The 11,943-nt window shown below is 48.6% G+C and overlaps 2 protein-coding genes across 2 annotated transcripts; one reads left to right on the top strand and one right to left on the bottom strand.

Annotated features, from left to right (window-relative positions):
• Window positions 1-359: 359 nt before the first annotated feature.
• On the top strand, window positions 360-3,312 carry LOC122370806 (A-agglutinin anchorage subunit-like). Its single transcript, XM_043346732.1, has 4 exons — window positions 360-658; window positions 1,082-2,015; window positions 2,340-2,501; window positions 2,650-3,312. The coding sequence occupies exons 1-4, from the start codon at window positions 653-655 to the stop codon at window positions 2,928-2,930; spliced, it is 1,383 nt and encodes a 460-aa protein (XP_043202667.1). The 5' UTR covers window positions 360-652; the 3' UTR covers window positions 2,931-3,312.
• Window positions 3,313-5,588: 2,276 nt separating this feature from the next.
• Window positions 5,589-7,056, bottom strand: LOC122370804 (perlucin-like). Its single transcript, XM_043346718.1, has 3 exons — window positions 6,828-7,056; window positions 6,341-6,493; window positions 5,589-6,082 (listed from the first exon to the last, which is right to left on the bottom strand). The coding sequence occupies exons 2-3, from the start codon at window positions 6,450-6,452 to the stop codon at window positions 5,832-5,834; spliced, it is 363 nt and encodes a 120-aa protein (XP_043202653.1). The 5' UTR covers window positions 6,453-6,493; window positions 6,828-7,056; the 3' UTR covers window positions 5,589-5,831.
• Between the last annotated feature and the right edge of the window lie 4,887 nt (window positions 7,057-11,943).

The raw sequence follows: 11,943 nt of genomic DNA, 5'->3' as shown, positions 1-11,943 counted from the left end.
GCTATTTCGCTGCTGCTTAGGTCGTACAAGGCTCGCGGGAAAATAGTTCGAAGAGGGATCGCCTTTCAGCTTTGCTCTGTTGGCGCTCGATGCGATTATTGCCTATTAGTTAGTATTGCATTGGCCTTAGAAGTAATCTTGACTGGCCCGGTCATCCACCGCGTGAGCAAAGATCACTCCAATAATCGCGTCCAGCAGTGGATAAGTATAAGATGCGGCACTATGTTGGCTGGGTTCCGGCCGAGTTTTACGTTCTTAACTAAAACATCTTTACCGTCTATTCGAACACAGGTGGTAAGAACTAAAAAATGCACCCAGTAACAGAAATAACGGTAATCAGTGCTCTCCTTGCACCATCTCTCTGGGATGAAACGTCCCGCTAGCGGTAGAAAACAACACTACGAAGCAGTTATGTGACGCAAGCTCCGATGCAGATACCGCTGAAGCGCGGGGCGCGGCGATGATAACAGGAAAACTGGCCGCCGCCGGAGGTCGGACTACAAAAGACGGCCGGCGCCCGGATCGGGCACCACTCGCTGTCCTCCGCTCGGTGCTGTGCGGTACAGGTGGCCCTCGACCGGCCCGGCGCGTCTGAGTCACAACTGTCTGCTGCCTCTTCTGTTTGTCTTCCAGCTTCACCTACACTCGACAGATGGTGGTGAGCAAAAACATCAAGTCAAGCTACCGAATATTACTTTGAGTCATTTAAGTTTGGACTGTAATCGCCACGCCCCGTGTGGATTGTCCATGATGGTAATACATACATATGTACATACATACATACATACATACATACATACATACATACATACATACATACATACATACATACATACATACATACATACATACATACATACATACATACATACATACATACATACATACATACATACATACATACATACATACATACATACATACATACATACATACATACATACATACATACATACATATCACAAGTTTGTTCTTCTGCATTAATTTCCAATGGTCGTCAATTTCATCCATATGTTTCTGACATTTCAAGTCGCTCCGTGGCTCGAGTGTTGCTGACGGGTATGCTGTGTTCTTTCGTCAGATGTCTGCTCTGAGGTCGGTGCTGGGTCTGGCGCTGCTCGGACTGGTCTCCAGCGTCGCCCAGTTCCACGGCAGCTCCCACCACGCCAGTGTTCACCGGCCCAGCACGCACTACGTGGCGGCGCGGCCGAGCAGCTCCTACGGTGCTCCGCGGGTAGTGACGGCCGCCACCAACTACCAGCAGCCCCAGGTGTACCGGGTCAGCTCGCCCTCGACACACACCGCCGCGCAAAACTTCAACAGTGGAGCTCAGAACTTCCACAGTGGCGCGCAGAATACGCACAGTGGAGCGCAGAATACGCACAGTGGAGCGCAAAACTTCCAGAGTGGAGCTCAAAACTTCCACAGTGGAGCGCAGAATTTCCACAGTGGCGCGCAGAATACGCACAGTGGTGCTCAAAACTTCCAGACTGGTGCGCAAACGTTCAACACCGGTGCGCAAAACTTCAACAGCGGTGCTCAAGGCTTCCGCAGCACTGCTCCGTCATCGCACAGCGGCTCACAAAACTTCCGCAGCAGTGCGCCATCATTCCACAGCAGTGCGCCGTCCACTCGCACCAGTGCGAACACGTTCCCGAGCAGTGCGCAAACGTTCCCGAGCAGTGCACAAACCTTCTCGACCAGCGCGCCTCACCTCCAGAGCAGCGCTCCGTCCTCTCACAGCAACACGCAGGGTCCGCGGAACACCGCGTCCTCCTTCCAGGCCAGCGCTCCCTCCTCACATAGCGGAGGAGCGCAGAGCTTCCGCGGCAGCTCGCCGTCCTTCCAGAGCAGTGCGCCGTCCTCCCCGTCCAGTCCGTCGGGCAGCGGCAGCAGCGCGAGCAGCAGTGGACCCAAGTTCGTGGGCCGGCAGCGCCTCGCGCCGACCACCTCCGGCCGGCAGTCGTTCGACAGCCGCAAACAGCTGCGGCAGACCGTCCGCGCCGTCATCCAAGGTGGGTATCATGAACCTTTGGAGACCCTCCCAGATTTAGGAGGTTTGAGAGGTTAGATACCAGTGAAAATATAGGAGTCATCGCCCAAAATATTCCATCGCTCCAGTACTTCAGAAATTTCAGAAATGTAAAACAGTTCAAACGTAGAGAATGATTGAGACATTTTACTGAACCTGCATTGACATCTTGTTGTATATCACCTAGCAATTAAATTTTCGCGCCTAAAGGCCCGCTCCACCGATCCCAGCCTGCAAGATCATACAACGCCAAGTATCGGCAGGATTTGCTAAAACTTCCAATAACACCTGTCTGCCCCATCTCCAGGTTCGACCAAGTACTACGTGTCGTGGGCGAGCGGCAGCCACCGCACCTACACGTGGGACGAGGCCGACCACGAGTGCCGGCGCTACGGTCTCCGGCTGGTCTCTCTCACCAGCTTCGAGAAGGAGGCCGAGATCAGCAAGCTGCTCAACAACGCTCCCTTCCGTGAGTATGCGCTAGGTTGTCACCTAACATGCATACATTCTTGCATGACGGGCATTGATAGTGTTTTTTTGTGTCATCATTGCTGTTTTTTACCATTGATGTCACCTTGGTTGCCAGGGCTCTGACCGTGCAATGTTTTCTGTTTCAGCGGTGGCGTACTACTGGACGTCTGCCACCAAGCAGGGTCCCAACGGCGGCTTCATGTGGGCCGACCGGGACACCACACCCGTGTGCGAGATCGACAGTCCGCGGGACGTGTGCCACGAGAACTGGGGACGCGTGGGTCAGCTGCGCCAGCCGCAGCCCGACAACGCAGAGGGCCACGAGAACTGCCTGGCCGTGCTGAACAGGTTCTACCCGGGAGACGGCATCACCTGGCACGACATCGCCTGCCACCACAAGAAACACTTTGTCTGCGAACGGTACTAATCAGCCGGGTCGGTAAAGGGTGTGTTGATATTGTAGCAGAACGTCCGGCCGCCGGCCGTTGTCGGGCAGAGCCCATGGAGTCGGTAGAGTCGTTAGGAGTTGACAGTCGTTAGGAGTCGATGGAGTCGTTAGGAGTCGATTGAGTCGAGATATTTCAAACAAAAGACAAAGTTGATAGAGTTTACATAGTCGACAGAGCGTCGAGAGCGTCGTCAGCCGGATCTGACCGAAGCTTTAGAGCAGCAGGTGGCCAGTGGACCGTTCGTTCGTCGTGGGGTCGCGGCGGCGGCAGACGCGCGTCGCCGCTGCTGCGTAACATATGTGAGACGATTTTTTGTTTTATGTTGTGTCATTTATTGATGTGTGTATAATATAATTATTGTTTTAGTAAATGTTGTTTTGATAAAAAGCCAATTAACATTTATGTTTTATCAGACAGCACGCGAGAGAGACAAACGAACACAGCTGACGATAAGCAGGATCACGCTACAAATATGTCAACGGAGCATTCTTACCATGGTTCGTGCCGAAAAATATTGGTTTCAAAGCTCAAATGCGTGATTCAAATGTGGAAGATTATTAAAATACGAAAATAATGTGTATGGAAGTGTTTAAAAAGAGCAGCCCAATACAAGTAATCATGCCCCTAAAAGTTCCTGGTACATAGTGCAGCTCGAAAGAACATCATAAGGAACGTTAAGCACGCGTGAAATAAAAAAGTAACAGGTAGCCTTGATACACTTAAGCTAGATGTGATAATAGGACAAATACAGCTTTACTAAATGCAGCCTTTGCATTTAGGCCATTCGACGGACTAGCTTGCAGCCCGAAATACATCAATTCAGAAGTCGCTACGCACAAATAATCTTTGACTGTCATGGTCAGAATAAACTGAGAGGTTATCATGTCATTTGGATAAGTTGCTTAGGAAGCACCTTCAGCCTACCGCCTCGCTGAGCTTTCCATTTGGAATCTCCAATGCATGATTGTATTGTCTTAAAAAGACGCTGTTTGGATGAATCGACGACTCGGCAGTTCTTTTCAAAGGGAGCCAGGCTCAGCGATTTCTAATCGGATATAAATAAGTCATACAAGACTGTTCAGGTCGGCCTGTGTTTCAAACCGGCAACTCGGGACTTTTCTCATCTGTGTTGCCATCGGCGCACATACTGTCCTCCAATCTCTGTATTAGGTTGCCACTGAATCATCTAATGCCTTGTTGTCCTCAGTATTAAAATTTGAACTGCATTCCTCAATCTAATCGCCATTTTCCTCGACCGGTATATGGCTCATTGTTCTGGACAGCAACGAAAAGGGTACCAGGAACGGGCCGGCGCGGGACCACGCGGTAACTCCCTTATACGGAACAGGGTAAGTATCCAATTAAACATTTTATTGGTGATTGATCTAAGACGTCCACCGGCGGTCGTATTCAGTGTTGTACCGCTTCCCAACCCCGTCGCATGCGACACTCCTCTTGCACGCTTTGAGCGGGCCGACACTTTTATGCACGAGGCGCTTTCACTGGTCTATAAAGTAACACAATAGGGAAGATTTCTTGATTGTCACGGACTCACGGTGTTTCTAAGTGAGTCATTATATGTACTGTTTTATTAACGTAACTGGAAGCGAAATAAAATATTCAGGGTAAGGGCATCCATGTCAAAATTAACTAGCGCGGAATCAACGGTTTGCACTATCATACATCTCCGTCCGCGATTAAAAAGTCTTGCTATTCCATCGCTAAGGAGGCCGAGCCTTGAGGAAAAACGTCAACCCGCTTGGCATAAGAAGAGACGAAATTAATTATATAATTTGTAGTACCCTTGGACATACTTATCTATATCATATTTAGGTCATACAGTTAAATGTTTCTGTTAGCAAAACTGCACTAACAGACAGAGGCGGATCCAGCTCAGGGTCTTTTTTTTTTGGGGGGGGGGGGGGGGCAAGCCATAACAATTTATCGATTCTTTCCATGCCTCGTCCATAGGCGTAATGTTAAAATTATGCCGTTTGGGGGGGGGGGGGGGCAAATGCCCATTTTGCCCCCCCCCCTGGATCCGCCACTGCCAACAGAGTCGTTCTACCGGTTGTAACTTCGTCATTCATTTACGCACCAGTTTCTATTTGGTATTTTGTCATATGCTGATGTGAACAAACAATATTTCAAGCATCTGGAACCATTTTACTGTATAGTTTAATTCATTATCATTTATATCACAATTGTGTTTGCATTGTCAACCTTTGTCAAATTTATGCATGGAAAAGTCATAACGGTGAGTGCTGAAAATTGACCTGAGGGCTGAGGCCAAACTTTGGGCAGCGATAACGGCAGTACAAATTAACGCCGATTACGAAGCAAATTTTCTAGAGGGACGTGAGTATTAAAAGCAAATAACGATAACCTTATGTGAAATAATATGCAATATAAATGGCATCACAAAATTATGAAGTAAAAATAACAATATTTTCCTTGTTCGTAAAATGTCCGCTTTGGTCACAGCAGAGACAACCCTTTCTAGCTATCAGAGGTTTAGAAATATTTTGAATCTTACCGTTTACATAAGTGGCTCAACGGTATACGTTGACTTAGATGCCTGTTTTTACAAAATCATTGTCATTAGTACAGAGTACCTACCTAATCAACAAGCGAAATATCATTTTATTGTATTTTCACTCATCTACAGAAGACATGACATAATCACGGGACACTGAACCGAGCATTTGATTGAGCGAACACGATAAATAACGCTTATCAATATACAGATGTAACTCCAAAACCACAGATCACAACTTACAGCATCGACACGGAAGAAACAAAACTTTCGACACTACTTATACACACACAGTCGGCCTGAACCGCACATATGACTGGCACATGATATATCTCCGAGCACCTTAGTAATGTTCGCAGACAAAGTGTTTCTTGTGGTGGCAGGCGATGTCGTGCCAGGTGATGCCGTCTCCCGGGTAGAACCTGTTCAGCACGGCCAGGCACTCTTCCCCACCCTCCCGGTTATCGGGCTGGGGTGTGCCCGCGCCGCCAGTCCGGCCCCAGTTGGTGTACCCGCCCTGCACTGGCCCGCCGTGACCCCACACGAACTGGCCACCGCGACCTCGGCGACCCGACGTCCAGATGAACTCGATCCCTGCCGGAGAGGGTGCGAAGGGTCATTCAGGGGGGAGAGGCCGGGAAGGGATAAATTCAAAACGTGTTTTGCGCAAACCACGGAGGAAAAGTGGGATTCATCTGTATATGATCTGTTCATATGCATGTGAGCAAGACATTTGTTTGTTTTAAGGTGAGATAAAATTAGTGACTTAAGCATTTCTTTTTAGAAAGAGGAGAGCATCACGTAAAAATCTGGTTAGTCACGCGATCGCAAACATTAAAATAGTTCACGTACTGTACTTATCAATCTCGGAGGAAATGTAGTAGTCCTTGTCGGGATTATCCAGTGAGACGAGTCTCATCCTTCGGGAGTTGCACCGCTGGTATGCCTCTCCCCAGGTGTACATCTGGTTACCGTCTTGCCAAGAGAAGTAAAACTGCCTCGATCCTGCCAACAATCCAACAATCGTAATGTTCTGCTTACTTGGATACAATTGTAAGTGTTTACATTCGGCGCGACTGGTCAGGGTTCACTGATGCACCATCGAGGAAACATCATCCATTCAGTGGAATACAATTGGACAGCATCATTCGCAACACGAGTAACGGTAATAGCTAATTGTTTTGTATGGTGCTCCTCCATTGAATTGGGTGCTGCAGCACCAGTGTGAAAACTGCTTATGACATTGCTCAATTTCTGTCCCCTGACGATGCATTTCGAAAACTCAAACTCAGAAGAGTGCTTGATTGTAGATAGAAGCATTTTATATGATCCCACTTACCAAAACCACCACCACCGCCTCCGCCGACTCTACCGCCGCCTCTTCGACCTCCGAAACTACTTCCATAACCACCTCCTCTTCCGACGCCCCCTCTTCCTCCGTAACCTGAGGCTCCCCTTCCTCCTCCGAAACCACCTCCTCCGTAGCCCCTACCTCCGCCTCTTCTTCCTCCAAAACCACTTCCTCGGTAACCACTACCGCCTCCAATGGAACCTCCTCTTCCGCCCCTGTAACCGCCTCCTCCTCCGTAACCTGCTCCTCCTCCTCCTCCTCCGTAACCGCCTCCTCCTCCTCCTCCATAACCGCCTCGCCGAGGAGCTCCGTGCTGACCCCCGGCCGGAGCCAGGCAGAGCAGGGTCAGACCGACCACCGCCGCCTGCAGGGGCGACATCTGTAAGAGGAAATCAACAGAGAAATGCGTAAGAAAGACTGCTGAATCATGGAACTATGAAAAAGGCAGATGGGTTAGGTAAGTACATAAGTAGACACGGCACAGTGGTGGCAATATCATACATTTTTACGAGAATGTTAAAAATGTAAGTCCTCATTCATCATCAAATAAATGCTCCATGAAAGGATGACCAAAATCAGTAATTCCTCGTATAGAATCATCACGTCATCAATTACTGTAGTCATAGATAACAGTATGCTGTAGTCTATATCATATGGACTGGGATTTCCGATATTCTTAATTTGTGTGCCGGAACTGTGGGCTATATTGTCCAGGAAAGCTATTGTATTGGATTATTATTGCAAATGAAAAGGCAGCCGACAGCGGATTTTGATAGTATTGATGTGATCATGTTTGACGCGCTGCACACCGTGCAAAATAGTAGTTCACCTGGCGTTAAATTTAATTGCTCAGCCCATCCAAGATCATTGAAAATTGATTATTGATCATCATCTAAAGTTCCGAGCAATTCAAACGTTGGGCATACTGGAAGATGACTGACAACAGCTCACCTGACGAATAAGAATTAATTTATTTTTACCAGGTTCGGAATGCAGGAAAGCGCAAAACGTTACATCGTCCGGAGAGCTTAATTGACATCATGCATCAGGTTGACACTGGCGGTGACCGCCATTCCGCTGATGGAGGAAACGGTCCGGCGCGGCTTCACTGAAGTCCTTTTCACAACCATCCCACTTTTTACACCCCTATCTGGTCTATGCAGCTAGCGGTTTCGGGCACCGGAAGGTTACGGCCCGATCCAGCGACAGCGTTGGAGGCGGCCCCCATGTTTACCTATCGAAATTGTCATCGCTGGCGACACGCACCGTGCCACGCGCAAAACGTTACAGGTGCGTGTGTGGGGGCGATGTTTTGAATGTTGCAACGACGAATTCAATGGGCGGATTCATTAAGGAAAGCTATTGTAGCCGTATTCATTCGCAGCAGAAAATGCGAAAACATTTTATGTTCTACGCTCCTTATTGAAAGAACGGAGCATCTAGTTACACAGCTGTAAGTAGGGGAGAACGGGGTCATTTGGCCGCCCGGGTCACTTTGGCCGCCCCATGCCTACGCGTTTTGACGGTCCCGAGCGATTATTTTTGAACATGGCACCATCTGCCACCATAAGAACTACTTTGGAAAGAAACTAAGGAAACTCGGTCACGCCCAATTTTTTGTAAAGCCAACGATATTTGAATTTTGGCTAAAAAACGTAACTTTTGCTTCTTTACGAAAAGTTGCATGGTGTCCCTTATTTGGGTGCCATCAAAATTTTAACTCTATTGGTAGAACAATCTGGTAATTCAGGGAGCTGTCTGATGCTTTTGCGAGTTTTAGTAACAATTTTTGCTTGTCTGTGGACCCCTTTTCCTAAAAATGTCATATTGGGGTAAGTTGGCCGCCCCATACGGGGCGAATTGGCCGCCCAGTGACTCGGTTGATTTTTTGCCTAGTCTGAGAGCGACGCGCTGCGCTGGCTAAGTTCTGCCGCAGAGGATGGTAATGCAGCGCAGTCTAAATGCAAGGGACGACCTAACCAAGGTGTCCGCTGATTGGCTTCCGGCACCCGGCGGCAGATGGTGAACCCGGGACGTCACATCGACCTCTACCAGATGGCGCCGATTTTTCGTCGTGCCTAAGACGCCACCTTCACGCGGAAGAACATCCCTAAGGGATTCGAAGCGGCTGGGATATCGCCGCTCAAATGTGATATCTTCGACGACGGTTGAAGACCGCCGACGGTGGTCTTCGTACCGGTCGTCGCCCCAGCGACGGCAGATCAGCACGCCGCGGCCTCGGCCGTGCTCCAGCCGCCAGCCCCGGCCGTGCTCCAGCCGCCAGCCTCGGCTGTGCTCCAGCCGCCTGCCGCGGCCGTGCTCCAGCCGCCTGCTGTCGCCGTGTCCCAGTCGCTTGTCGGAAGCCCATGGAGTCCATCCGACCACTTCTGCAGCTGCGCATCAACGTTCGAAAAGCCGGTCGGAAGAAAGGGCGTTCTAAAATCTTGGCTAGAAGCCCGGAGCGGACGGCTTTGGAGGACGAGCAACAGGCACGTATGGCGAGGAGCAAAAAGCAGGGTCCACAAGCTGGACCGTCGAACCATCGACTGGACCGTCGAACCATCGAACGTCGGGAGCTGGACCGTCGAAGAAACAGGGGCGCAAAGGTGAAGAGCAGTGAAGCGCAGTGATGACTGGACATGTGTCCATGCTGTCGGGACCGTATTTTACAGTGGATGTGTTTAGGTGCTGGGTCGAAGACGGGGCCTTTTGCATGGAATCGTTTTTATTTCATGTGTACGACAGAGTTTGAAATAAACAAACAACTCGTGCACAAAGGACTTTTTTGCAGTGCGATTATCGTCTAAAGCAATCTACGATTTGGCAGCCATTACGGTTGGCTGTTGTTATCACTGGGCAGTGCTCAACTCATGAGTCGTAAGAAATCAAATGTGGCTCCTCACTCGCACTGATTCAAATGAATCAAGTGTAAGCCTAGTCCTTTGAAGAATTAAGAATTTCAGGTGAATCAAAGATGAGCCACGATGCTCATCATTTGGGTCAGCATGGGGGCATCCGGATCGTCACATCAGTCATGAGTCGAGTTAATCCAGAATTCATGAGTTGAGCACAATCTTGGGCGTCAATATTTCAAGTTGTCTCAGCTCTGTAATGGGTATATCTATGAATCACATGCCCGGCCAAATGACCCCACTCCCCCGGCCAAATGACCCCGGTACCGGGGTCATTTGGCCACCGTGCAGTCTTTGAAAGAACGATGAATTGCTACCGAAACGAGATGTCCCGGCATGATGCAAGTAATAGGCCGGAACAACAATTGAACGCCCTACACCCCTCCATGGAGAAATCGACCAAACGCGCACTGATTTTCTCAAAATATCGTTTTTACAAAAGAGCGGCCAAATCGCCCCGCTCTCCCCTACACGGTTGACAATTGTGTGGACAATTTTCCTTCTACGCATAGCAGGTATAGCTATTATAGGCTTAGGTACCTACTTATTACTTACAGCATACATCTTCAAACGCAGTTACGCACTGCTTAGCTTCAAATCTTAAAAGCTACACCTACGTTTTATTCACAAATGACTCTCACAGACGCTCAAACACAATAGAAACATAGCATATACCGGAAACCATTTGCAGCACCACACAACACAGAAAGCAGAACAAAATGCTAACCTACCTTGCCGTGTAGAGTGTGCGGTAACTTTGCTGTTCAGACGAGATCAACACTTGAAGCAGGCGTTCGGTAGCAACTGGGCATTGATGACCTAGATGAGCCTTATGTACCCCAACCGCTGGGGGCTAGTTTTTAGGGGCCTGTATGAGTCGCAGAGAATGTTCACACACTTCAGTCCCATCATCTCATGTGTCTCATCGTCTGATTGCATCTCATGATATCGATGAATATCAAAGTCTAACTGAATCTCACAGTCTCCAAACTGAATACCTACCTGCAACAAAAAGGCAGGGAACGTAAAAAGAAGAGGCAGCTTATATGACAAAATGATCAGCCGGCCTTGAACCGGCTTTGCTTACTCAAAACATCGATTGGTAAATCGCAATTGGGCTTGTTCAAAGCATGCAGTAGTGTTGCAATCGAAATGGAGGGTTATTTAACAGAATATAGTTCGTTGATGTTCAAAATGGCGGCTTTTGTGATCTGGTATAAACGTAATCTGGAGGAGAATTCGGTAGCCACGGCACATTTGTTCGCGCTGAACTGTGATCGATATCCCTTACAAGAGCTCAAAACATCACTGTAACATATTGTCGGATGCATTGTCTTCATATGTCAACTCTGAACAGCTCTCCATTTCGCAATGCCTTTGCAGTGGCAACCGAATTCCAGGGTGGATCGAATGTTTCATAATTAATTCTTTCGTTTGATGCTGCTGTAGGCATTTGCAGAAAATAAATGGTCTTATCGGATCGAATTAATATGTAATAACTAATAACCTACATCGATAGGCATAAATAAAACACAAGTTGCTCGTTAGGATTCGGTTAATCACAGGTGACATGATTTTGTTGCTCACGCAACAGTAAAGATGAAGTCTAGGAAGAAGCCAGCTTTGCGTGTCCCATACTTGCATCGCTAGACGTCACCCATGCCATAAGAAGATCCAAGGCACCAGCAGACTAGCTGAGACCTGCAGCCTCTTGGGACAAATAACAGACGCCAAGCATATGAGGCAGATAAAAACCAGCTGGTGGGGGTAGCTCCAAGTGCCAGTAACATGAACTGGTCTGACTGGATCTCATTGAGCTGGCAAAGCGTCATCGACAGCAGTGCCTACGTTGTAGAATGAGATGTTGCAGGAACAAGAACCCGCTGACCTTCTACTGAGCCGCCATTCCAGCCATGATAAACACTTCTCTCTTCATGGTTTAATGATGCTCGATCAGCCGCTGACATCAGAAAGCTAACCGTGATGCTCTTAATTCGTATTCACATAATTCAGTTCTAACATTATCAGAGCAAAAACACGTCAAGTTTTCTCATTTCCCAGAAGATGCGCACCGGAAAGTCTTACAGATGTGCATCGCTCGAGCACCATACACCGTTATCAAGCAGGTGCTTCACATCGAACCAGCTTCAACGCGTTACACTTCCGCCGGCCGGTGCCTGGCACCTGGACGC

The sequence above is a fragment of the Amphibalanus amphitrite genome, unplaced genomic scaffold, assembly GCF_019059575.1.
Source record: "Amphibalanus amphitrite isolate SeventyFive unplaced genomic scaffold, NRLGWU_Aamphi_draft 000035F_arrow, whole genome shotgun sequence".
NCBI lineage: Eukaryota > Metazoa > Arthropoda > Thecostraca > Balanomorpha > Balanidae > Amphibalanus > Amphibalanus amphitrite.
Note: the sequence above shows the minus strand (reverse complement) of the source record. Positions and strands in the feature narration are given on the sequence as shown.